This window comes from Mytilus trossulus, chromosome 6, assembly GCF_036588685.1.
Source record: "Mytilus trossulus isolate FHL-02 chromosome 6, PNRI_Mtr1.1.1.hap1, whole genome shotgun sequence".
Taxonomy (NCBI): domain Eukaryota; kingdom Metazoa; phylum Mollusca; class Bivalvia; order Mytilida; family Mytilidae; genus Mytilus; species Mytilus trossulus.
Window position 1 is genome coordinate 10,868,895 of NC_086378.1, and position 27,986 is coordinate 10,896,880.

At 35.4% G+C, this 27,986-nt stretch overlaps 1 protein-coding gene across 1 annotated transcript; it reads left to right on the plus strand.

Annotated features, from left to right (window-relative positions):
* Positions 1 to 375: 375 nt before the first annotated feature.
* On the plus strand, positions 376 to 27,962 carry LOC134720784 (tetratricopeptide repeat protein 5-like). Its single transcript, XM_063583283.1, has 10 exons — positions 376 to 489; positions 14,152 to 14,284; positions 14,653 to 14,864; positions 15,884 to 16,031; positions 17,745 to 17,836; positions 18,962 to 19,015; positions 24,626 to 24,772; positions 25,178 to 25,392; positions 26,173 to 26,317; positions 27,541 to 27,962. Exons 1-10 carry the CDS (start codon positions 475 to 477, stop codon positions 27,658 to 27,660), a joined length of 1,281 nt encoding a protein of 426 aa, XP_063439353.1. The 5' UTR covers positions 376 to 474; the 3' UTR covers positions 27,661 to 27,962.
* Positions 27,963 to 27,986: the final 24 nt, after the last annotated feature.

The following is a 27,986-nucleotide window of genomic DNA, read 5'->3' on the forward strand; positions in this document are numbered from 1 at the left end:
AGAAGAAGAAGAATCAGCAGAGAACCACATAACAACCCATAAAAGTCTATGTTTGTCCCAAATTTGGTCAAAGTCGATCCGGTTCCTAGCCCGAGTCGAACCGGCCCTATTATTAATGAATGAATAATTTCTATTAAAGTCCGAGAGTTTTGATTCAAGGTTTCAGATACATATATACAAAATGTATGAAAACAATATGCATTTCGGTATTTAAAAGCATCTTGAAGCTACTTTTGATAAACTACCTTCATTCATTTGTGTTTTTTTTGGAAATTGTAATGACCTTAATAAAAGTGAATATATATTTTGTGTTTCTGTACAACGTTTTTATAGAAGATTCTAACGGGGGACGTTGTATGCTGTGTACTATTTTTCAAATGTAAACAAGTCAAAGCATGGCGATGTAAACAACGCAACCGGCATATTCATTCACACTTTCGTCGCAGAACAGAAATTTCAGAAACTTCATTAAACATGGAAAAGGCAAAGGTAACATGAAAACTGAAGAATTTAGGGTACTCTGTGTCACTGTTTCTTGAGAGGGTGATATACAAATGATAAACAAATAAAGAGTTTAGGAATGGGTACAAGTCAAATCGGCACCTGGTCAAATCGGCACTTACAGAAAAAGTCAAATCGGCACCTGGTTAAGTCGGCATCTAGTCAAAGCGGCACCTATTTAAAGTCAATTCAGCATCCAATAATATTTGACATAATATATGGGACGTGTTTCCTACAATAATAGTGTCATATTTATTGTAAAACCTATACAATGCTTTTTGTTTATTATAAATTTACTATAATACCCCCTTTTTCACACTTTGAGACATAATTTATGTTTATGGTCTGAGCATCAATTCGTCCATTTGTAGGTTCCTTCATTTGTCAGTTCGTCAGTCCTGCATCTGCTTAAAGCTTTAAGGTAAAGTTATTGGTAATGGTAGTTTTTGATAATACACCTTATCGCTATTCCCCGGCTGACCCAAGAATCTGTATGATATTGCTTGAACTTTTGACGTCATTCAACAATCACTTTTCCATTGTGGTGTCAGATATTTTGTATTATGAATTTCAAATTTTACAGGGAACCTGGAACCTGTGTGATGTCCAGTAATGGCGGACAAATAGCGAGAAGGTCTATTGAAGTCCAATAAACTTGAAACATATTGTTTTCCTATAATGTTATCTTTCATATATGTAAATGCCAAGTTAGAGTTTTGACCAAAATTTCATGGTTCAATGAACTAAGAAAATGTTATTGCAAGTGGGGCAACTGTGTACTATGGATAAATAATATTTTATCTCAAATTTATCTTTTCTCATCACTGGAAGTTCGACTTTGTTGTCATGGGTACAAGTCAAATCGGCACCTGGTCAAATCAACACCCATAGAAAAAGTCAAATCGGCACCTGGTTAAATCAGCACTCAGTATAGTCAAATCGGCATCCAAAAATATTTGATATTATATATATGTATAAATAATTTTAAAATGTATAAATTCATGATCTATTTTGTGGTTAGGATTTTATCATGCATTACAAATTTACATCTGTGCTTGATGCTTTTTAATGTCGTCGACATTAAAAAGCATCAAGCAGTTAGAAAACATACTAGGTTAATTATTTAAAGTTTTCACAACATTTTATGTCCTGATGTTTTGGAAAGTTTTCTTTTCAATTAATTTTAATAACTTTAATCAAGTACATGGTTAATATGGTTGTGGTTCTAACTCAACAGTAGAATGTTAAAGGAATTTATTAATTTTATTATAAAAACTTCATAAGAAACAAAGAAGCCCTTTCACAACCTAATGTTTAACAATGAGACAAATAGAAGAAATAGAATGGAAAACTATGAGTCCCTTTCAATAATTCAAACTTTCATGCAAAATAATTAGCAATTTAAGGTGTTTTTTCAGGCGAGTTTAAACAGCATTAAACCAACAAGACTGCAAAATGTTCAACTGTTAAAAAGTGCATAAAAAATATCCAGTACCATACCTCATATATATCATTGCAAGGATTTGTATAGTGAGAACTATACAAATCCTTGATCATTGTATATATAGACAATAATAGTGCACTGACTTGACATATCAACCATATAAGGATGAGGCTTAGAAACAGGGAAATGCGAGGCTGTTAAAATATGTACATGTATATAAAACAAATCTAACATGGGTGCCGAATTGACTATATAAAGTGCCGATTTAACCAGGTGCCAATTTGACTAGGTGCCGAATTGACCGGGTGCCGATTTGACTAGGTGCCGAATTGACCGGGTGCCGATTTGACTAGAATTCTGTTGTCATCTGTGTGCATTAACTTTTACACACATCTTTTCCTCTGAAACAACTCTTGGGCAAAATTTGACCAAACTTGACCACAATCATCATTAAGGTATCATGGTCAAAGAATATGTCTAGAGACCCCCCCCCCCCCAAAAAAAAAAAAAAAAAACCAACAAAAAAACAAAACAAAAAAAAAACATGAATGCCATGGCTAAAAAACAAATTTAAGGGGGTAATATGCAAGTTGTTGTCTCATTTTAAAAAACATTATAAAAAAGAAAATCTGAAATTGGCACATACTTCAAAGTGTTGAGCATTACCATTTGTCCATATTTGTGTACATCAAAATGGTCAGACGACTTCTTGTAGGAGTTAATTATCCATAAATGACATATTTTTTCGTACTTCTTTTTGCCTTTAAATGGATTATTTTGAAAACTATAATAGGAACTTCACATTGCAAAATGATCAGCGAAGGTAAGTTACTCCCTTTATAGAGTAATTGCTATTTGAATACCATTTCTTTCATTTTTGCTTTATCTTTAAAGTTATAATAATAGAGTGATAGAAACTTTAATAAGCATAAATAATAAGCAAATCAAGAACTACAATTAATACACAATAGAGGAAATCATACAACTACTCCTTATTGGACTTATTGTCCATTTTAAATGACCAAATGATCAGAAAGTCAAATCTACAAAAAGTTCAATTTTGCTTATAGAGTTAGAATACTATCACTCTTTACAATTGGTTTTTTTTTTACCCTCTTTTGTGTTTTGAGCAAAAATTAAAGAAGGAAGGGAGAACTTAACAGACTGAATTATCAGTAGTACAAGATAAACAAGATAAAGATTTTTGTCATGAACTATATATTCTATTCTACAAATTTGGAGAATGGCCTTTGTTGAATATGCACATAGACCAAGGAGAGTGTCACTGGCGCTTTAGAGCCTCTAGTTTTATAATTCAAAAGAGGGACATGCGGTTTCACCCTTCCACTGGACCACCTAGGCCTGGTCATTGAAGCTCCAATGATTACCCTTCCATTGGATCACCTGATCATTGAAGCTCCAATGACTACCCTTCCACTTGGCCACCTCGTCATTGAAGCTCCAATGACTACCCTTCCACTGGACCACCTAGGCCTGGTCATTGAAGCTCCAATGACTACCCTTCCACTGAACCACCTGGTCATTGAAGCTCCAATGACCACCCTTCTACTGGGCCACCTGGTAATTGAAGCTTCAATGACTACCGGTACCCTTCCACTGGACCACCTAGGCCTGGTCATTGAAGCTCCAATGACTACCCTTCCACTGGACGGATTAAATTAAATTAATGATTACATCATTTCTGAAAGTCTCTGATTAAATTAATGATTACATTGGCAAAGTAATCATGATTACATCTGATTACAATGAATTAAAAAAAAAAAACATTTTGCATGACAATGCATGATGTAAATGAATAAACGTTTAATATATAACTATATCATTTTTTCGAAAGTATTGTGTTTGCTATAGTATAAAATGATAACTTCAAACTTCATCTATTTAATAAACCTCAAAAGTTCACTTCATACATACATGAACATTGTGTCACTGGTTATCAGGGGCGGATCCAGAATTTTCAGTTAGGGGGGGGCGCAAATTTTTTGAGGTTTTTTTAGGTAAAATTATTGAAATATTCTTCTTAAGGGATGAAATGTAGATAGCTCGAACTATTGTGTGTTAAAACAAGCGAGGAATTCAAGTTTAAAACTGAAACAGCCTTAATCCACACCTGACAACAATCTACAGATAGACGGCCGGACAGGCTGACGCAAAGTGAGACGAGACAGATCACAATTGCTCACCTAACCAATATATTTTTTAAACGAAAAGTTCTACTTTTACCAGCGATTTTTAATTGTCCTTTCATATTATCTGTTTTTTACTTTTTTGATTTTCGGAGGTCGTGCCAGACTTCACTGTGTTCGCAACAAACAACTAAAATCAGAATGAGATGCATTTACGCAGATATTTTTATTTACTTGGGATCCCAAGCATACGGTAATACGGTACAGAATTCGGCTAAATATTTAGGTTGCAAGGGAGAAATAAATATAGACCCAGAGATACAAATTAATAAACTAACCTTTCGCTTAAAACAGTATTTCTATCTTTCATTACGGATATTATAAAAGAATCTCACCTGCCGACTGTTTTCTGGAACGTGTCATGATGAAATTGTGAAAGTGATTTAGGGATGTTTTGGAACTTCGATTATCAAACAAATTGATTATAAAAACCGCAAACACAATGTTATCGCTGTTTTTACTCTAACAGCTTAAAACCTATTACATCTGTCATCAAACGCAGCTCCGCGTTTGACACATTCCTTTCAAATTATTGATAGAACTTTGATAAAGCGTAGGTCAGTTGATTAGTAATCACGTTGATTCTGTGAAACTGACTGTTTTATATATACTTTGAATGTTAAAAAAGATTGAATGGTCTCTTCTGATACTTAAATATGTTGAAGTCAACCCATGCTTTGCAAATTTTAGGGGGGGCGCACGCCCGCCACGCCCCCGCCTAAATCCGCCCCTGGTTATGACCCATTGCACTTTATCATCATTAATCTCTGAATCATTTTGACTTCAATATAGCTTTATAAAAAGCGTTTGCTGTTTGTCTTCTGACATATTCCAGACTTTAATTCATATTTGTTTCAAGGTGCAGCGTATGGGAGATAAAATATGGATGAAATTAAGTTACCAGTTTAATCAAATTGTAAACACAATACAAGTGCTAAAAATCATTGCATTTTACGTGTCCAGTCCAAATACATACAAACATTTGCTTATTTTAAACAAGATATTTGTCCAACTTTTAATTAATTTTGTGCTAATTGGATAAATTATCACATGTCTGATTGATCTTTTACCATATATATTGTCGGTTTATTCCCGATTGTCCCACTTTTTAAAATTTTAGAGTTCTGATTGTCCCACATTATTTTATGTAGTAAAATGTTCTTAAATAAACAAGGAAACTGTTGTTTGTTTTGCTAAATAAACAAGAATTAATTATTGCACATTTAACATTAATTTTATAAAAGTATAAAAAAAAATGTTTTTTAAATCATTAGATTACTACACTTTTGATTAAAAAAATATAATATTTCTGATTTATGAAATAGATCTTTTAAGGTCTTGAATTAAACTTTTTTTCTGAACCTGATGTTGGGGTTTATATATGACTCTAGAAAAATAATTGGTGACGAAAATGAGATGGTGGTGCACTTATTTTTGCTGCAGCCATTTGAAAGTACCCAATTCTGAAAATTTTCTCAGTTTTCATCAAATGTTATCCATTTTTGGGCTATTATCATGAAAAAAAATCACAGTTTCACAATTAAACTTTACTTTTTTTCATACTTTCAATAAAGATAGAGTGAACAAATCTGAATAGATCTAACTTTAAAAAAAAACTAGAAGTAGGTGTTAATTTATACGGAAGCCGATAAGGGCCATTCAAAAAAAAAAAATTATGTCGTAATTACGACATGTCGTAATTACGACATGTCGTAATTACGACATAACATGTCGTTATTACGATATCGCTATGTCGTAATTTCGACATATCATGTCGTAATAACGACATAGCGTTGTCGTAATAACGACATCGCTATATATAAAAGAATATGTATTATGATTGGCAAAAAAATAAATGACAAAAAAATTAACAACTATAGGTCATCATAATGCCCCCAATAATTAGAAAAGCCCCCGCATTGTCAGCTATAAAAGAGGGAGGAAAGATTCCAGAAGGAGAGTCCCCGAAATGCTGTGTGGCGGACAGTGTTATTATTTAGTTATTAGCTCCCTTGGTAAAACTCCAAATTTCATATTTAATGTATTTTATTGTTAAATGATTTACATGAAGCTTAATAAGGATATATTTGTTATTGCATAGCTTTTGCTATTTGAATTCATTGGTTAAATATTTCTATTTATATTTTAAAGTTTGATATTTGCATCGTCGCAAAATCTTTGGGTACTTTCTTTGGACCTTCAGTGAGAAGCATATATATATTTTATAGATCACAATTTCGGTTGAGAGAAAGATTTACTGCAAGACATGATAAAAATATATGTCATTATTCTTAAACATTGCCTTGTCATAGTTCAGTGTAATATGTATTATATCTGTTGTATAAATATGTTAAAAATTTAAATAAAGATTATACAATAAGATAGATACAAACTTTGCCAACTTGTCGAAATTGAAATTTTCTTAGAGAAGTGGACTTGTCCTTCCAAGGCAAGCCATTCTTTCTATCTCCTTATAAATAATCGTAAACTACATGGCTTCTTGTAATGAGGGTGAAATGAAGTATTGTTTGCTCTATTTCTACTTTCAAACGTAGGGCACAATGATTCTACAACCCCTATGTTTTAAAACAGAATCTTCGCAATTTCGTACGCAAAAACAAAATAAAAATGTTAGAAAACACGAACCAATATTAAAACAAATTTAATATATGTTTTGAATTATGTTTTTACAGCTCTTGATCATATTCTAAGTATTATCTAGAATATTTGAGGATTAAAATAAGAAAGCAATTGTGAAAAAAAACGGATGTGCAACGGTACATTTATGAAAAACTGTTTTACATCTCATGTATTGTGATCCTTTTTCTTATTCTCCGATCTTTTTGATTTTTGATCAACGACATGTGTCGATTCTTTTTGGCGTTAAAGCCGTTATTTTACCTAATTTCATTTGACTCGCTGGCTGCATATTAAGCTGGAATAAAAAAAAATGTCCGACGTTTTTCGTAAACTCAACGACTAAAAGTAGATATAGCAGATGAAAATGAAAAAAGAGTAAGACAATAATAATAACTAACAAAAGTTCAAATATTTGCCTCATGTGAGTTCAAATATTGCTGATTCAATAAAATCTTCTCTACACAGTCGTTTTTCAAACGGTAGCCATTTTGTCCAAGTTGATATTTCATTTTTCAAAGCAAATAACGCCATGATATGTCGAAATTACGACATGCTATGTCGTAATTACGACATAAAATATTTTTTTTGAATGGCCCTTATCGGCTTCCGTAAATTTAAGAAAGTTTTATAAAATTTTATTGCTTTTTTGTGTCAAATTGACCATTCTGTCAATTTGTCAATTTTGGAATTTTCTCTTTTTTATGAACACAAATCTAATTATTTCAACCTCTTTGTTATAATTCATTAAAAAAATATTTGAGAAATTTTGAAAGATTTTTTTTTTGTATATGGGATGCACATGCTTCTGGTAAAATCATTTCTTGTACCCCCATCTACTTTCTCTAAATTTGCTGCTGTCTAGAATTTTTCCAGATCAGCCTTTCCAAGAATCACTATTAAAGGTTGTTTTTCCAATTTTCCCATTGTTTTTGCAGTCAACAGGACTCTTCACCAATTATAAAGAAGAGCCAAACTTCCATAAGAAATAAGAAGATGTGGTATGATTGTCAATGAGACAACTCTCTCAAAGAGACCAAATGACACAGCAATTAACAACTATAGGTCACCATACGGCCCTCAGCAATGAGCAAATCCCATACCACATAGCTTCAAAAGGCCCCAAAACGACTAATGTAAAACGAGAAAACTAATGGCATAATTCATGTACAAAATAATGAACGAAAAACAAATATGTTACACGGCAACAAACCACAACCACTAACTGACAGGCTTCTGGCTTGGGACATCACCACAATAAAGACACTAAGTACAGATCTGAGAGTACTCGCAGTACTGACTAAAAAAAACATTTTTTTTTAAAAGACTTCATTCAATATTATATGATACTTCAATTGTACCTACTATGAGCAAAATAAAATATGTAAATATTATTATTTGTTCTTATTTTGTTCATATTTTATAAGTTACATTGATTAGTAACCTTTGATTAACTGCAACACGCTATAAAAACAAATTAATCATTATAAAAACAGTTCCCAATTGTCCCACATTTAAACTTCCCAATTGTCCCACAAACATATTCCCGATTGTCCCACAAAATTTCATTACCTTTTTACCTGTAATTTCAAAAAGTGGGACGATCGGGAAGACACCATATTGTCCTACAGCTATACTCAGTTGGTAATTGCAATAAAAACAAACCTTAATTGGTTTCCTACCTGTCAATTCAAAGTTGACAAAAATCACAACATTAACAAAGGGATTATAATTAAGGGTTAAAGAAAAGTATAACTTGAATAAAACAGTTATTATCAAATATATATATGTACATCTTTAAATTGTGAATATATGTACAATATATATTACTAAGACCAGTAACATATAATTGTATTATATGACTCTTCTTAGGCTATTAATGACTTTTCAATACTGTAACAGTTTATTTTTTACTGAAGTAAACCAAACTATCTTAACATGGTCAATATAAATTGAATAAGAACAACAAAAAGTTTCCTTTATTGACCATAAACACAGTTTAAGATTTTTTTCATTGTAATCAGAATGTAATCATAAAGTAATCAGGATTACAGGGTATTTTGAAAAGTAATTGATTAAATTAAATTACATGTAATCAGATTTTTGGCTGATTAATGATTACAATGATTACTTGAGAAATTGTAATCAATTACAGCTGATTAACGATTACAATTACAATTACCCCAACTCTGCTTCCACTGGACCACCTAGGCCTGGTTATTGAAGCTTCAATGACTACCCTTCCACTGGACGATCTAGGCCTGGTTATTGAAGCTCCAATGACTACCCTTCCACTGGACGACCTAGGCCTGGTTATTGAAGCTCCAATGACTACCCTTCCACTGGACGACCTAGGCCTGGTTATTGAAGCTCCAATGACTACCCTTCCACTGGACGACCTAGGCCTGGTTATTGAAGCTCCAATGACTACCCTACCACTAGACGACCTAGGCCTGCTTATTGAAGCTCCAATGACTACCCTTCCACTGGACGACCTAGGCCTGGTTATTGAAGCTCCAATGACTACCGCTGGACCACCTAGGCCTGGTTATTGAAGCTCCAATGACTACCCTTCTACTGGACGACCTAGGCCTGGTTATTGAAGCTCCAATGACTACCCTTCTACTGGACCACCTAGGCCTGGTTATTGAAGCTCCAATGACTACCGCTGGACCACCTAGGCCTGGTTATTAATGCTCCAATGACTACCCTTCCACTGGACCACCTAGGCCTGGTAATTGAAGCTCCAATGACTACCCTTCCACTGGACGACCTAGGCCTGGTTATTGAAGCTCCAATGACTACCCTTCTACTGGACCACCTAGGCCTGGTTATTGAAGCTCCAATGACTACCCTTCTACTGGACCACCTAGGCCTGGTTATTGAAGCTCCAATGACTACCCTTCCACTGGACGACCTAGGCCTGGTTATTGAAGCTTCAATTACTACCTTTGCACTGGACGACCTAGGCCTGGTTATTGAAGCTCCAATGACTACCCTTCCACTGGACCACCTTGTCATTGAAGCTCAAATGACTACCCTTCCACTGGAACACCTTGTCATTGAAGCTCCAATGACTACCCTTCCACTGGACGACCTAGGCCTGGTCATTGAAGCTCCAATGACTACCCTTCCACTGGACCATCTGGTCATTGAAGCTCCAATGACTACCCTTCCACTGGACCACCTTGTCATTGAAGCTCCAATGACTACCCTTCCACTGGACGACCTAGGCCTGGTCATTGAAGCTCCAATGACTACCCTGCCACTGGACCACCTGGTCATTGAAGCTCCAATGACTACCCTTCCACTGGACCACCTGTTCATTGAGGCTCCAATGACTACCCTTCCACTGGACCACCTGGTCATTGAAGCTCCAATGACTACCTTTCCACCGGACCACATGGTCATTGAAGCTCCAATGACTACCCTTCCACTGGACCATCTGGTCATTAAAGCTCCAATGACTACCCTTCCACTGGACCATCTGGTCATTGAAGCTCCAATGACTACCCTTCCACTGGACCATCTGGTCATTGAAGCTCCAATGACTACCCTTCCACTGGACCAACTGGTCATTGAAGCTCCAATGACTAACTTTCCACTGGACCACCTGTTCATTGAAGCTCCAATGACTACCCTTCCACTGTATCACCTGGTCATTGCAGCTCCCATGACTACCCTTCCACTGGACCACCTGGTCTTTGCAGCTCCAATGACTACCTTTCCACTGGATCACCTGTTCATTGAGGCTCCAATCACCACCCTTCCAATGGACCACCTGGTCATTAAAGCTCCAATGACTACCCTTCCACTGGACCACCTGTTCATTGAAGCTCCAATGATTACCCTTCCACTGGTCCACCTGGTCATTGAAGCTCCAATGACTACCCTTCCACTGGACCACCTGTTCATTGAAGCTCCAATGACTACCCTTCCACTGGACCACCTGGTCATTAAAGCTCCAATGACTACCTTTCCACTGGACCACCTGGTCATTGAAGCTCCAATGACTACCCTTCCACTGGACCACCTGGTCATTAAAGCTCCAATGACTACCCTTCCACTGGACCATCTGGTCATTGAAGCTCCAATGACTACCCTTCCACTGGACCACCTGGTCATTAAAGCTCCAATGACTACTTTTCCACTGGACCATCTGGTCATTGAAGCTCCAATGACTACCCTTCCACTGGACCAACTGGTCATTGAAGCTCCAATGACTAACTTTCCACTGGACCACCTGGTCATTGAAGCTCCAATGACTACCCTTCCACTGGATCACCTGGTCATTGCATCTCCAATGACTACCTTTCCACTGGACCACCTGTTCATTGAGGCTCCAATGACTACCCTTCCACTGGATCACCTGGTCATTGCAGCTCCCATGACTACCTTTCCACTGGACCACCTGGTCTTTGCATCTCCAATGACTACCTTTCCACTGGACCACCTGGTCATTGAGGCTCCAATGACTACCTTTCCACTGGACCACCTGTTCATTGAGGCTCCAATGACTACCCTTCCACTGGACCACCTGGTCATTAAAGCTCCAATGACTACCCTTCCACTGGACCACCTGTTCATTGAAGCTCCAATGATTACCCTTCCACTGGTCCACCTGGTCATTAAAGCTCCAATGACTACCTTTCCACAGGACCACCTGGTCATTGAAGCTCCAATGACTACCCTTTCACTGGACCACCTGGTCATTGAAGCTCCAATGACTACCCTTCCACTGGACCACCTGGTCATTGAAGCTCCAATGACTACCCTTCCACTGGACCACCTGCTGATTAAAGCTCCAATGACTACCCTTCCACTGGACCACCTGGTCATTAAAGCTCCAATGACTACCCTTCCACTGGACCACCTGGTCATTGAAGCTCCAATGACTACCTTTCCACCGGACCACATGGTAATTGAAGCTCCAATGACTACCCTTCCACTGGACCATCTGGTCATTAAAGCTCCAATGACTACCCTTCCACTGGACCATCTGGTCATTGAAGCTCCAATGACTACCTTTCCACTGGACCATCTGGTCATTGAAGCTCCAATGACTACCCTTCCACTGGACCAACTGGTCATTGAAGCTCCAATGACTAACTTTCCACTGGACCACCTGGTCATTGAAGCTCCAATGACTACCCTTCCACTGGATCACCTGGTCATTGCAGCTCCCATGACTACCTTTCCACTGGACCACCTGGTCTTTGCATCTCCAATGACTACCTTTCCACTGGACCACCTGTTCATTGAGGCTCCAATGACTACCCTTCCACTGGACCACCTGGTCATTAAAGCTCCAATGACTACGCTTCCACTGGACCACCTGTTCATTGAAGCTCCAATGATTACCCTTCCACTGGTCCACCTGGTCATTAAAGCTCCAATGACTACCTTTCCACTGGACCACCTGGTCATTGAAGCTCCAATGACTACCCTTTCACTGGACCACCTGGTCATTGAAGCTCCAATGACTACCCTTCCACTGGACCACCTGGTCATTGAAGCTCCAATGACTACCCTTCCACTGGACCACCTGCTGATTAAAGCTCCAATGACTACCCTTCCACTGGACCACCTGGTCATTAAAGCTCCAATGACTACCCTTCCACTGGACCACCTGGTCATTGAAGCTCCAATGACTACCTTTCCACCGGACCACATGGTCATTGAAGCTCCAATGACTACCCTTCCACTGGACCATCTGGTCATTAAAGCTCCAATGACTACCCTTCCACTGGACCATCTGGTCATTGAAGCTCCAATGACTACCCTTCCACTGGACCATCTGGTCATTGAAGCTCCAATGACTACCCTTCCACTGGACCAACTGGTCATTGAAGCTCCAATGACTAACTTTCCACTGGACCACCTGGTCATTGAAGCTCCAATGACTACCCTTCCACTGTATCACCTGGTCATTGCAGCTCCCATGACTACCCTTCCACTGGACCACCTGGTCTTTGCAGCTCCAATGACTACCTTTCCACTGGATCACCTGTTCATTGAGGCTCCAATGACTACCCTTCCACTGGACCACCTGGTCATTAAAGCTCCAATGACTACCCTTCCACTGGACCACCTGTTCATTGAAGCTCCAATGATTACCCTTCCACTGGACCACCTGGTCATTAAAGCTCCAATGACTACCTTTCCACTGGACCACCTGGTCATTGAAGCTCCAATGACTACCCTTCCACTGGACCACCTGCTGATTAAAGCTCCAATGACTACCCTTCCACTGGACCACCTGGTCATTAAAGCTCCAATGACTACCCTCCACTGGACCATCTGGTCATTGAAGCTCCAATGACTACCCTTCCACTGGACCACCTGGTCATTAAAGCTCCAATGACTACCTTTCCACTGGACCATCTGGTCATTGAAGCTCCAATGACTACCCTTCCACTGGACCAACTGGTCATTGAAGCTCCAATGACTAACTTTCCACTGGACCACCTGGTCATTGAAGCTCCAATGACTACCCTTCCACTGGATCACCTGGTCTTTGCAACTCCCATGATTACCTTTCCACTGGACCACCTGGTCTTTGCATCTCCAATGACTACCTTTCCACTGGACCACCTGTTCATTGAGGCTCCAATGACTACCCTTCCACTGGACCACCTGGTCATTGAAGCTCCAATGACTACCCTTCCACTGGACCACCTGTTCATTGAAGCTCCAATGATTACCCTTCCACTGGACCACCTGTTCATTGAAGCTCCAATGACTACCCTTCCACTGGACCACCTGTTCATTGAAGCTCCAATGATTACCCTTCCACTGGTCCACCTGGTCATTAAAGCTCCAATGACTACCCTTCCACTGGACCACCTGTTCATTGAGGCTCCAATGACTACCCTTCCACTGGACCACCTGGTCATTAAAGCTCCAATGACTACCCTTCCACTGGACCACCTGTTCATTGAAGCTCCAATGATTACCCTTCCACTGGTCCACCTGGTCATTAAAGCTCCAATGACTACCTTTTCACTGGACCACCTGGTCATTGAAGCTCCAATGACTACCCTTCCACTGGACCACATGGTCATTAAAGCTCCAATGACTACCCTTCCACTGGACCATCTGGTCATTGAAGCTCCAATGACTACCCTTTCACTGGACCACCTGGTCATGGAAGCTCCAATGACTACCCTTCCACTGGACCACCTGGTCATTGAAGCTCCAATGACTATCCTTCCACTGGACCACCTGGTCATTGAAGCTCCAATGACTATACATTTAGCATTGATATTCATATTTAATCAAGCTTACAGAAATATGCCAGCTAATAATTGCTTAAGACATACAAATTACTAATTAATTTTGTTCTTCTTCTCCCAATTGTAGGAGGCAGTTGATAATTTGTACAGCTATAGAGACCATTATTTTGAAAAGTTTCCACTTGAAAAAGCCATTGATAAGAATGATGATGTAAAAAAAGAAATGACCAAAACAGTTCAAGTATTAGAAGGTTTAAAGGGTATGTATATATGTTTTCTGTTTGTGTGTATATTTTTGAAATAGAAGACATTTGGAGATGGAGTTTTATATGTTTATTTAAAGGGTTTACTAGAATTTTAACTGCCAGGACTAATGGACTCACCTAAATGATAACCCTGATTTAGTTAGTTATGATAATTTAAATCTGATATTGCTCAATTAAAGCAGTGCTACAGAACTTTGAATTTGCAATTTTCATTATGTCACCAGTTCCCTTTGATTCAGGCCGAAGTGACCTATAAAGGCTTTTAAAACTGTTCGGTCAAACTTTTTTTATTCCGTTTGGTTTTACATTTACGGTAGTTACTTTAGTTTATGTAATAACTGGATATAATTCTTTCTTTTCAGATGAGATTACAAATAAAGCTATTTATCATATGTTGAGAGGGAGAGCACTAAATGTTTTACCAACCTTTGACCCCTTAGCAGAGGAAGCCTTGTCAAAGGCAGTCAAGTTAGATCCAAAGTTAGTTGATGCCTGGAATGAATTAGGAGAAAGTTATTGGAAGAAGGGAGAAGTGCCTGCTGCTAAAAATTGCTTTGTTGGAGCACTTGGACATGTAGGTTTCTAATAAATTTTCATAGCAAAGTAAATTGCTTTGTTGGAGCACTTGGACATGTAGGTTTCTCATAAATGTTCATAGCAAAGTAAATTATTCATAGCAAAGTAAATTGCTTTGTTGGAGCTCTTGGACATGTAGGTTTCTCATAAATGTTCATAGCAAAGTAAATTGTATATAATTTAATGTAATCAATATTTTACTTTTTATTTATTGCTTTACTATGTTACATTCATTGATGGATTGGTATGAAAGTGTGCTTTAGATATTTAAAGATTTCTGTTCAATTGATATTCTATGAAAATAGAGTTATCTCCCATATTTTTTTTTTTTCATTTTTCTTTCTTTTTTCTCTTTATTTTAATAATTTGAACTACTGAAATTAACAAAGCAATGTCATCATTTATTTCTCAATTATTTAAAAGACTATGTTTGGTGAAACAAAAACATATTATTTAACTTCCCTTTTAACAGTTTTGTTATAAAACTTGCCTAGATAAGTTGAAATTTTGAAATCTAGAAATTGACACTGCCTGTTTATGAGATGACCAATGAAAATCTTTTTTTTGCATAAGTCAAACATTGGACTTTAGTTAACCTTTTAGTTTGATTTTAGTTATATGAAGAGTTATTATAAAGAAGTGTTGTTGAAAAGCCAAAAAACATTTATTTGAGGGTATTGTCACCTCAGAATTTAATGTGTATATTTATTTTTCTCAAAAATCAAAATGTCATTTAAATCTAAACTGACAAAATTGCAAAAATAAATGAACACAATAATTTCTGAATTTACAGTAACTATAATGTTAAGTCACCTTTAAAGTGCTGTTTCACCTCTGCAATAATGATTTCAACATCCAAATTTAGCAAATTGTTGCAGGAAAGTTGCTTAACACCTGTGTGATTTTGAGTTAGCATTTATAAGAAGTCAAGTTAGATCTTTTGGTCTACCTTACATATATACCTGTATTGTGTAAGCTACTCTGATTGTCTTTATTACTATCTACTTTTTGCTCCAGGTGAAAAACAAGGTATCATTAAGGAATTTATCAATGGTTCTGAAACAGTTGAGTGGTAGTCCTTCAGACAAACTTAAGATGATCGAAGAAAGTGTGGAGAAAGCTAAAGACGCTGTACAACTAGACATACATGATGGGACCTCATGGTGTACGTATTAATTTAATCAACATGTTGTTTTTTTAATCTCAGTTCTTCATTGGTCAAAATTCGTTTATGACGTCTTTCTTGCTTTCCTCTGATATCCTATTATGAAGACATTGGAAAAGTTGACCATGCCAGATGACGTCACAAAGAAAGAACACATCTTTTTGTAGATCATTTGAAAGGAAGAGTTTGCACACATATTGTTTAAAAATCATTAGAGAAACAGATTCCACCACCAAATCTTGTGTAAATAATATTTATCCACAATCGACAGTCAAATTTTAATTCTTTAAAAGTTCAACTGTCTCTGATTTTTTCTTTCCAATTGCCAGTAAAAGTACAGCACAATGTCGGCAATTGATTATGGTACATAGGATTGCACAATTTAAATATTCTGTCTTTATGATTAACCTGTCCTTTTGTCAGTTTTCTTAAATGATTTTCTGTTGGATGAATGAGAACTGAAGATGAGTTGGTTATTCTGTCAGCTTTCTTAAATGATTTTCTGTTGGATGAATGAGAACTGAAGATGAGTTGGTTATTCTGTCAGCTTTCTTAAATGATTTTCTGTTGGATGAATGAGAACTGAAGATGAGTTGGTTATTCTGTCAGCTTTCTTAAATGATTTTCTGTTGGATGAATGAGAACTGAAGATGAGTTGGTTATTCTGTCAGCTTTCTTAAATGATTTTCTGTTGGATGAATGAGAACTGAAGATGAGTTGGTTATTCTGTCAGCTTTCTTAAATGATTTTCTGTTGGATGAATGAGAACTGAAGATGAGTTGGTTATTCTGTCAGCTTTCTTAAATGATTTTCTGTTGGATGAATGAGAACTGAAGATGAGTTGGTTATTCTGTCAGCTTTCTTAAATGATTTTCTGTTGGATGAATGAGAACTGAAGATGAGTTGGTTATTCTGTCAGTTTTCTTAAAAGATTTTCTATTGGATGAATGAGAACTGAAGATGAGTTGGTTATTCTGTCAGCTTTCTTAAATGATTTTCTATTGGATGAATGAGAACTGAAGATGAGTTGGTTATTCTGTCAGCTTTCTTAAATGATTTTCTGTTGGATGAATGAGAACTGAAGATGAGTTGGTTATTCTGTCAGCTTTCTTAAATGATTTTCTGTTGGATGAATGAGAACTGAAGATGAGTTGGTTATTCTGTCAGCTTTCTTAAATGATTTTCTATTGGATGAATGAGAACTGAAGATGAGTTGGTTATTCTGTCAGCTTTCAATGCAATCAAATAAACACTGAAGAAAAAATTGAATTTAGAAGGAATCTGCTATACTAATTTTAAGGATGTACCTAACACTTTCACTAAAATTAATTTGGCTGGTTTAATTTTCTTAAAATTTTGACAATGTACTTACTTTGACCCTCTTACAAAAATATAAAAAAATCAAAAATTTTGAACCAACCGTTTTGTCAGAAAAATTACACTGGTTATATAGCAGTTTGACAAACACCAATTTTGATCATTGAGAAGCTTATTATTCCCTTTACAACACAAGGTAATTAAAACGTTTTGCTGACTTTACAGAGTTATCTCCCTGTAGTGTTAGGTACCACCATAAACAACTTGAAATGGATCTGCTTAGCTATTACATGTACTCCTGCATTATAAATTTTACATATTAAGAAATAAAAAAAATACTATACAATATTACTTATAAAGATTTAAAACAATACTATTTGCTTTTATATTTTTCAGTGGTACTGGGTAATGCTTACCTATCATTTTTCTTTGCTGCAGGACAGAATCCAAAGTCTTTGAAACAAAGTATGAGTGCTTACTTACAAGCAGTAAGTGCTATGTCTTATCGAACTCTTACTGTTTTCCTAAGTAGACTTCTCATTTCCTTAAATCAAACTAGACTATAAAAGTAATTGTGAGCTATAAGTCTCATTCAGCATCTGTCATACATTGTCTCATCAAATATAATTGAGAATGGAAATGGGGAATGTGTCAAAGAGACAACTACCCGACCATAGAAAAAACAACAGCAGAAAGTCACCAACAGGTCTTCAATGTAGCGAGAAATTCCCGCACCTGGAGGCATCCTTCAGCTGGCCCCTAAACAAATATATACTAGTTCATTGATAATGAACGCTTCTATGGGAAAAGTTAAGGATGATTATTTGCCTTCAATATTATTTGGGGTCTTTTTAAAATAATCATGCCAATGTCTTGGACATCAAACGAACATGTTTACCATAAATAGAATGTAGTTTGATAAGATTTTAAAAAAAAATCCATCAACATTTAAAATTATAATCTGTATAAGAATTGTTTGTATTATGGCTGCTAACGTCACTACAAACAGAATACTATAAAGAAAGAAAGAAAACTAAATTTTTTTTTAATCATATCGCCAAAATTAATTGTGAGCACCAATTTTGGTAAAAAAAAGGTTTATTTTTAGAAAAAGTAGAAACTTTTTCCAAACTTGAGAGGATTACACTTTTGTTATCTAATTCTAGAAATGAAGTTGATAAAGCACCCTATGATAAGCATGGATGTCTTCTTTGTGCAAAGAACGAGAATGTAACCAAAAACCAATCTCCAATCCCCTTAAATGGTTGGTTCATACTGATTACAAATTTTTCCTCCACGATAATAATATTGAAAAATAAATGTAGAAAATCCTGATAAAGGTTAGTTTACATTTCCAGGATTGTTTACCATATGCCTTTAATTGACACTAAAGTTGTCTTATTAGAAATCATACCACATTATGTTATACTGAAAGCTTCTTAACTGTCATTGTTGAATTCCAAATAAGTTTTTACTATATTAGGACATATTTATTTCAAATTTCTGTAAGGCATAAATTTGTGTATTTTTTCATTTGATTTTGGCTCCTCTGGATTTATTGGTACATGTATTGAGAGTATTTTGTAAAATTAATGATCTTACCAATATTTCAGGAGAAAGATTCTGTTGCCAAAAATAATCCTGATCTCTATTTTAACAGATCTGTGGTAAGTATAACATGTTATTCAGAATTGAAGGGAAATATGTTTAATGTATATCTAATCCAAAATCCCTGTCTAAATCAAACCCTGTGTTAACAACTTTTTGGAATTTTAGATCCTCATTGCTCTTCAACTTTGTACTTGTTTGGCTTTATAAATATTTTGATATGAGCGTCACTGATGAGTCTTATGTAGATGAAAAACACTTCTGGCGTACTTAATTATAATCCTGGTACCTTTGATAACTATTTATACCACAGGGTCGATGCCACTGCTGGTGGAGGTTTCGTCCCTGAGGGTATCACCAGCCCAGTAGTCAACACTTCGGTGTTGAAATGCATATCAATAATGTGGTCATTTTTATAAATTTCCTGTTCACCAAACTTTGAAATTTTTGAAAAACTAAGGATCCTATTCCAGGCATAGATTACCTAAGCTGTATTTGGCACAACTTTTTGGAATTTTGGATCCTCAATGCTCTTCAACTTTGTACTTGTTTGGCTTTATAAATATTTTGATATGAGCGTCACTGATGAGTCTTATGTAGACGAAAAACACGTCTGGCGTACTAAATTATAATCCTGGTACCTTTGATAACTGTTTACACCACTGGGTCGATGCCACTGCTGTTGGATGTTTCGTCCCCGAGGGTATCACCAGCCCAGTAGTCAACACTTCGGTGTTGACATGAATATCAATAATGTGGTCATTTTTATAAATTTCCTGTTCACCAAACTTTGAAATTTTTCAAAAAACTAAGGATCCTATTCCAGGCATAGATTACCTTAGCCGTATTTGGCACAACTTTTTGGAATTTTGGATCCTCAATGCTCTTCAACTTTGTACTTGTTTGGCTTTATAAATATTTTGATATGAACGTCACTGATGAGTCTTATGTAGACGAAACACACGTCTGGCGTACTAAATTATAATCCTGGTACCTTTGATAACTATTTAAAGGGAATTGTGTCTTAACCAAACGATGAGTAAACTGAAGAAATGTCTACTGCTTATTGTTTTAGAATAGGTGTTGCTTATTTTGGGGGAGGGGGGCAATAAGAGGTCCGTCAACATGTTAACAACACCTTAATTTTGGCAAAAACAGTTAACAAAGTGGGTTGAAAACAGTTAATAGCTTTAATTTATCTCAGATAACAGTTATCAACACCTTGAAAAGAGCCAAAACAGGTTAATATAAAAAGGTATTACCCCCCCCCCCCCCCCCCCCCCCCCCCTTTCCCATAGTTGGAGGCCATACAGTGCTAACTTCTATGTCATTCAACCTTCTTATTCTTATATTGTTAATTATTTGAGTCTTGAAAATTATTAAAGCTCCCCCCCCCCCTTTCCCATAGTTGGAGGCCATACAGTGCTAACTTCTATGTCATTCAACCTTCTTATTCTTATATTGTTAATTATTTGAGTCTTGAAAATTATTAAAGCTATATACCGAAAAACAGAAATGAGTAAATCTATCAAAATCTAACCCTGAGTATACACAGAATCTTTCAAAATCAAATCCTTAGAATATTGTTAAGTTATCTAATTAAACACCTGTATAAACCAATCTAACCCTGTACAACCCTAGATACCTGAGCCTGGTGATGCTTATAAGAGATGATGAAAACTGGTGACTCTTTATCTATTAAGTGTCATAAATGGTTTTATTTTGGCTCAGTATAGCATTGTCAAATAAATCCCAAATGGTTTTCAGGTTATACAAGTTTGAGTATTTTTTGAAGTTGAGAACATTTTCTTCAAATGTGAAAAGGAGCCTCTGTGACTGAATGGTCTAGATAGTTCATCTATTATGTAGTGATCAATAGCGTGTCAACACAGAGTTTATAAAAAAGAAGATGTGGTAGGATTGCCAATGAGACAACTATCCACAAAAGACCAAAATTTTGTATGTTTTAACTTCACTTTTAAGGTGGTACCTAACACTACAGGGAGATAACTCTGTAAATTCAGCTGAACGTTTAAATTACATTGTGTTGTGAAAGGAATATTAAGCTTCTCAATGATCAAAATTGGTGTTTGTCAAACTGTTATTTAACCAGTGTAATTTTTCTGGCAAAATGGTTGGTTCAAAATTTTTTAAATTTTATATTTTTTTGTTAAAGGGCCAAAGTAAATACTTTGACAAAATTTTATGAAAATTAAACGAGCCAAACTAATTTTAGGAAAATAGCCAAGAGAATGTTATAAAAGTGGCATTAAATAACAACAATTAATCAATCATGCAGAACTGAAATATTACGACATGTAGTAGGTTGAGGATCTGTGTACTTGTGATACTTACAGTATCAGGGTTTTTCTCATTGTTGAAGACCTTAGGATTGCCTTTTATTGATTATATCATTTTTAATTGAACTTTAGTGAATAGTTGTTTCATTGGTAATCATACCATATCTCCTTATGTTGATTTTGATCAATTTCATTCAGATCAAAATTATTGTACGTGAATATCATAGGTTATTTTATCATGTTTTAATGGCCTCCCTAATAAAAAGTTAATAATACAGATGGAGAAATTTTATTGATATAACTAACATCCAGTGAATTGTAAAAGATAAAGTTATGCCCCTTTATAAATTGGAAAATTGCTGAATTTTTCTTTCTATTCTCTAATTTATGTTTACTATTTTACTTAGTACCACAATACTAAAATCTAGTACAAATTTGGGTAGTGTGACTTTTACCATTATTCAGTTATGCCTTCATAACTTGATTTGATATCCAAGCATTTATTTAATAATAAAGTTGATAATGCAGATGGTTAACTTTTATTGATATAGCTAACATCCAGTGAACTGTAAAAGATAAAGTTTAGCTTTTCTCTGTTGTGTTGGATCACTGCCAACAATTAATTGTCCTTTTTTGTTTATTTCCATACTAAATGGTCTCAATATTTCTAATTTCTCTGTTTGAATAAATGTTATAACATGTCCACCATTACTGAGAATATGAAATGCATTGTTTGAATTGTCACATACGATAATGTTATTTTGAGATGTTGTCACAATGCTGCAAGGATCAAAATGTCCATGTTTGTCAGGATGTATTTTTGTCTGACAGTTATAGGTCCATTTCATAATATAGTCCTGGTCAAAAGCAATCACTCTTCCAAAATCCAAATGAGTTCTGTCAATAACATAGATGTCCCCTTTGTTATCAGATGTTATCCTGCGGGGTCTAATAAAAAGCCTAGAGCCATCTGAATTATATTCAATGACTTTCTCTGGTTCCTTGTTTTCGTTTAGAATAACTAACTGCCGATGGCTTTTATCCGTTAATGAATATTGTCTTCCATCTTTTTCCACGGCACCCACAATAATCTTGCCGTCATTTAATACATGGAGAGAAAGAGGAACTTGGGACTTTGTGAGAAGTCTTTTCTGAAATGTATAAAATGGTTTCATATCAAATGTTTCTGTGGCAATTTTAATGCACGGATCATCAATAAAGGCAATGATTAAGTCCCCTGATTGTGTCAAAGCAATATCAGCTACGTGTTCATCAGAATAACTTTTTTCATTTATTACGGGCAATTCATGTACGAATTCGATTTTCTTTATGCAACTTGATGGTCCATCCTTTATCCAAATGGTGTCTTTTGGACCTTTGACGATTGAGCTGATTTTCTTAAAGTTTGTTTCATATGCTTGCATCTGACGGAATTCAATGAATGTACTGTCTGTTAGGGGTACTATTTTTAATTCACAAATTGCCTTTTCAGTTTTCTTTTGAAGAACTTTGGTTTCCATTGGTAACTCCATAAATGATATATCAGTGTTATTTATGAAGGCTTCTGTCTCTTTGTCGAAGAGGCACAATGTGCTTACATCATTGCTATTTTTAATTTTGTCTAGGACGGAAATCTTCTTAGTTAATTCCAAGATTTGTTCTTCTAGATGTGATTTATTCTCTTGAAATTTAAGCTGTATCTCATCCCAAAATTCCTCGAGTTCATTCATAAGTTTATTTGTATATTGTGTAATTTCATCTTTCAGTCTTTCATCCTGTTTCTGGATATTTTTTTTTTCTTCAAGATAATGATATTTATGAAGACTTTGCAATTCGTCGACTTTCTTGTCCTCTTTCGCCAAAAAAATCAGCATATCATTCTTAATTTTATCATAATGTTCGTCAAGTTTTGCCTTTTTCTGCCAGAAAACTGTTTCACTCTCTTCAATGACATGATTGCCAGATCCATGAGACTGAGACAAGCATCGAGGGCATACAAGCTCGTCACAAGTTACACAAAAATTATAACAACTGTATTCTGGATGAATTTTGCACTTACTTATCCTCACGGTACCAGTAGATCCTTCATTAAAATAAAACATGTCATGGCTTTGATCTCTTTTGTGAATTTCGGTGCATTAATCACAGAATAATTTATCACAGTCCAAGCACTTGCACGTCACTTTCAGAGTATTTTCACAAAGATCACATTTATTTGGAGCTTGTGCCATAGTTATAATGTACTCCACTTATGAACAACAACTAATACTCTGTTGTATCCTAATACGTCTAGTTACATCTCAGAGTGTCGCTATAAGTATACGTCACTTGAGTTTTTCCCTTATATATTTCATATAAAACTATATTTTGTCAAATGTATTATGTTTTATCTTTGAATTGGAGATACATGTGTTGATGATAAGCTCAAAGTACAGTGTAACACCAGTTTATCTTTTATCACGATTTTTGTCCTTGTGTTTATCTGTTCCATATGCAGTACATTACAAGTCATGGCTGTTATCATCGGAATGTACAATTATATATTGGAAGATAACAATTAATCAAGCAAATGTTAAATGTAGGATGAAAAAGGCATTCAGTCATTATGATTACAAAAGTAGCTCAATTTACTATTAAGGATTTATGCCATTCTGAGGCCTTTTAAGCTGAAGTAATGTGAAACAATTCAAAAGAGAAAACTCTTATCATAAATAATTCCACATAATTTTTGTTTGAACAGTACTTAACTTTCCTTTGCTGAAACTATTTAATCATTTGGTAGAGAATGTATGGAAGATCTACTGTAAAAAAAATAATTTTAGTTTTGTCAGGTGAAAAAAACTCTTTTGCAAGAAGCAATTCTTTTTTTTCTAAATGTCATATTTCAAAATAGCACTTCCCAATTGTAAAAATCTTATTGCCTCTTATTACATGTAGACCAAAAAAAGACAAATAGTTCTTTTTTTAGATTAATTATGACCCATTTATGGACATTATGCTTTCTGATCTGTGTGTCTGTTCGTCCACCCGTCTGTACATTTATCTGTCCCTTAGTCTGTCCTGCAACATTTTTGGTCGTGGTAGTTTTTGATGAAGTTGAAGTACAATCAACTTGAAACTTAGTGCACATGTTCCCTATGATATGATCTTTCTAATTTTTAAATAACAAATTATAGATTTTATCTCATTTTCACAGTCCTCTTAACATAGAAAATGATAGTGCGGATGGGGAATTCGTGTACTTGGGACACATTCTTGTTCCATATATTTTTGTATTAGTTCTTTTTCCTGATGCGCCGTACATTTACCTATAAAATGCAAAGAACAAATGACCAGCATGTAATTGTTTCCAATGATTTATCTATTTAGGCCTTCAAGTATGAAGAAGATTACCAGGCAGCTGTAGATGGTTTCTCTATGGCATCAAAATTAGACCCGACATGGACAGAGCCTGGAGAGCATGAGAAAAATCTCATGTCATATCTCACAAACCTTAGAGATCTCACAGAAAAGAAGGTAAGACTTTAGAATTACATATTGTAATTAAGAAATAGTTATCTCATTCCATGCTCTATGTTCATTTTAACATGGGTAAGCATTGTATTTCATTGTGTCGAAACGTGTTTCTTTATACACTATAAAATTAAGAAGGAAATTTGGAATGTGTCAAAGAGACAACAACCCGACCCTAGAGCAGACAACAGCAAAAGGCTATATCTTGTATGTTAAGTTAGCCTTTCTTGAATGTTTCAAACTAAAAATTACTTTTTTTTAACACAATTTTTCATTATGAAACCTGTCTGTAAACCAAAAATTTCTAAACCACAGCCGGCCTTTTCTCAAATACAGATAAAAATCATATGAGATTAAGTTCAGTGAGGCAGTATTTGCTTTGAATCATATTTGATTTTTGCTCTCTAGGGAAAGATTAAAGACAAGAAGATAAAAGCTTTAGTTCAGACCATAAAGGATGTTGACTTGGGTCCTTACGCTGGTGGAAAGTACACAGGGCCTTCAGGAAAGACCATCAATCTTGTACAATGTAAATTCTGTGACCTGAAACCACAGTTAAACGCAGAGAAAGTGATCTTAGGGAAAGTTGTATGTACTGTTCAGTCATATGAACCAGTGCCATTGTAAGTAAATCTTAATACTGTGGATTCATTTATTTTTGTGGGTACCAATTTTCGTGGTTTGAGGAAAATTTACATATTCGTGGATATTTAAATTCATGGTTTTGGCAAAGTCTACACACATTCCTTTAGGAAATTTGTTTTTCGTTGAACATCTGAATTTGTGGTTCTCCTGTACCAAGGAAATCCATGAAAATTGGTATCCAACGAATATTAATGAATCCACAGTATTAGAATTGTGTGCACCAGTAATATTACACAAACAAAGGAACAAGTGTGTTAAGAATATGTTATGATACAACCACTCATTTGGCTCTTTGAGTTTGAAAATCAAAATCCCTCAGTTGTTGACAGAAATAGAGGATAACAGTCTGGCATATCCAGTTTTTATTTTGAAATTGGTATTTTTTCATATATGCTTTTGGTCTTCACACAGTCATAACATGAGTGACCCTTAGCTTAAATGTGTCTCTATTCGACAGCAGTGCAAAGTAGAACATATATAAATATATTAAAAAAAACATACTTCAGAAATATTTATATTGTAAAATAAATGATGCATTGTATACAAATACAGAAAAGAATTGTGGAGTCTTAGAGAGGGTCCCAGTTCCACAATTTTTCTCAAGTTTCTAGTTTTACAACATAAAAATAAAATATAATTCTGGTCGTCTTTCAGAAATCATTGCAAATTTCTATGTTTTTGAAAATGATCTTCATATAATTTTTAGTGATAAATTCAAACTTTAAAATAATGATTTCTACATTTAATTTTTGTTACAGCTCTTTCTGTATGGTTGATGATGATGAACAGTGCTTACCTGTCAATGTATATAACTTATCACAAGGTAGTGGGGTCAAGATCGGGGACTCTGTTGCCATACCAGAACCATATCTACAGACCATCAAAGTCTCACATAAAGATGTGGTAAGTTTTCCCTGAACAAGGAAAGGGGTCAAGGTCAGGGACTCTATCCATACAAGAACCATATCTACAGACAGGGGAGGCAGAAGATACCAGAGGGACACTCAAAACACATAAGTCCAGATAAACTGTCAAAATCTTGGCAAACAAAAAGATAGGCAAACAAGTTCACAAAACACTGCATTAATAGCAAAAGGCTGAATTGGGGTTATCTCAGGTGTTCCAAAATGGTAAACATATCCTGCTTCACTATTTACACTAAACATATATTTTTGGATCATATATGATCCAGCTGCAGACAACAAGAGTGCACACACTAGACATGTACACCAAACAATCATTCTATACAACAAATATAGTAGACCTATTGCATTAAGTATAAGAAAAATAGACCAAAACACAAAAACTTAACTATAACCACTGAACCATGAAAATGAGGTCAAGGTCAAATGACATCTGCCCGCTAGACATGTACACCTGACAAGCATTCCATACAACAAATATAGAAGACCTATTGAATAAAGTATAAGAAAAACAGACCAGAACACAAAAACTTAACTATAACCACTGAACCATGAAAATGAGGTCAAGGTCAGATGACACCTGCCAGTTGGACATGTACATCTTACAGTCCTTCCATACACCAAATATACTAGCCCTATTGCTTATTGTATCTGAGATATGGACTTGACCACCAAAACATAACCTTGTTCACTGATCCATGAAATGAGATCGAGGTCAAGTGAAAACTGTCTGACGGGGATGAGGATCTTGCAAGGTACGCACATACCAAATATAGTAATCCTATTACTTATAATAAGAGAGAATTCAACATTACAAAAAATCTGAACTTTTTTTCCAAGTTGTCACTGAACCATGAAAAAGAGGTCAAGGACATTAGACATGTGAGTGACAGAAACTTCGTAACATGAGGCATGTATATACAAGGTATGAAGCATCCAAGTCTTCCAGCTTCTAAAATATAAAGCTTCTAAGAAGTAAGCTAACGCCGCCGCCGGAGCACTATCCCTATGTTGAGCTTTCTGCAACAAAAGTTGCAGGCTCGACAAAAACTACATCTTACTATACCCTTTGTTATATGGAGATCTATGCTTTGTTCTAATTGTCTTAAAACTAAATTGTGAGGATTGCTTTAGGTTGTATCTAGTCATTTTAATTAAGTAGAAATCTCACTACTAGTAATTAGTTTTTACTTTTATTTTCAGAATTTAAACTTCAATAGTATAAGAGTAAATTCACCATTAGTATTAGTTGTTAATGGGAAGAAACTTGGAATAGACAAGCAGGCACCATCTGTGTTAGCAGTTAGTGCTGTTAGCCAATGATTGGAAAGAACACAAACCTTGTTGGAGATGTTAGCCAATGAGAGATCTGAATACAAAAATATGTTTGTGCTGTTAGCCAAAGAATGTGAAAAATACTGTAATCAAGGACCATAAAAGTGCTGAAGCATGACTGTGATACAGGGGCAGATCTGAAATGTTTTTTGTTTTGTTTTACTGAAGAGGTTTATTGACATGCTAATTTATTGTATACAAATAAAATTCAGATGCACAAATTGAAGAAATATATTTAAAGAATAAGAACTATTGGTATACAAAAATATTAAATATTATGATATAAGATAATCAAAACAAATCCTGCAAGATAA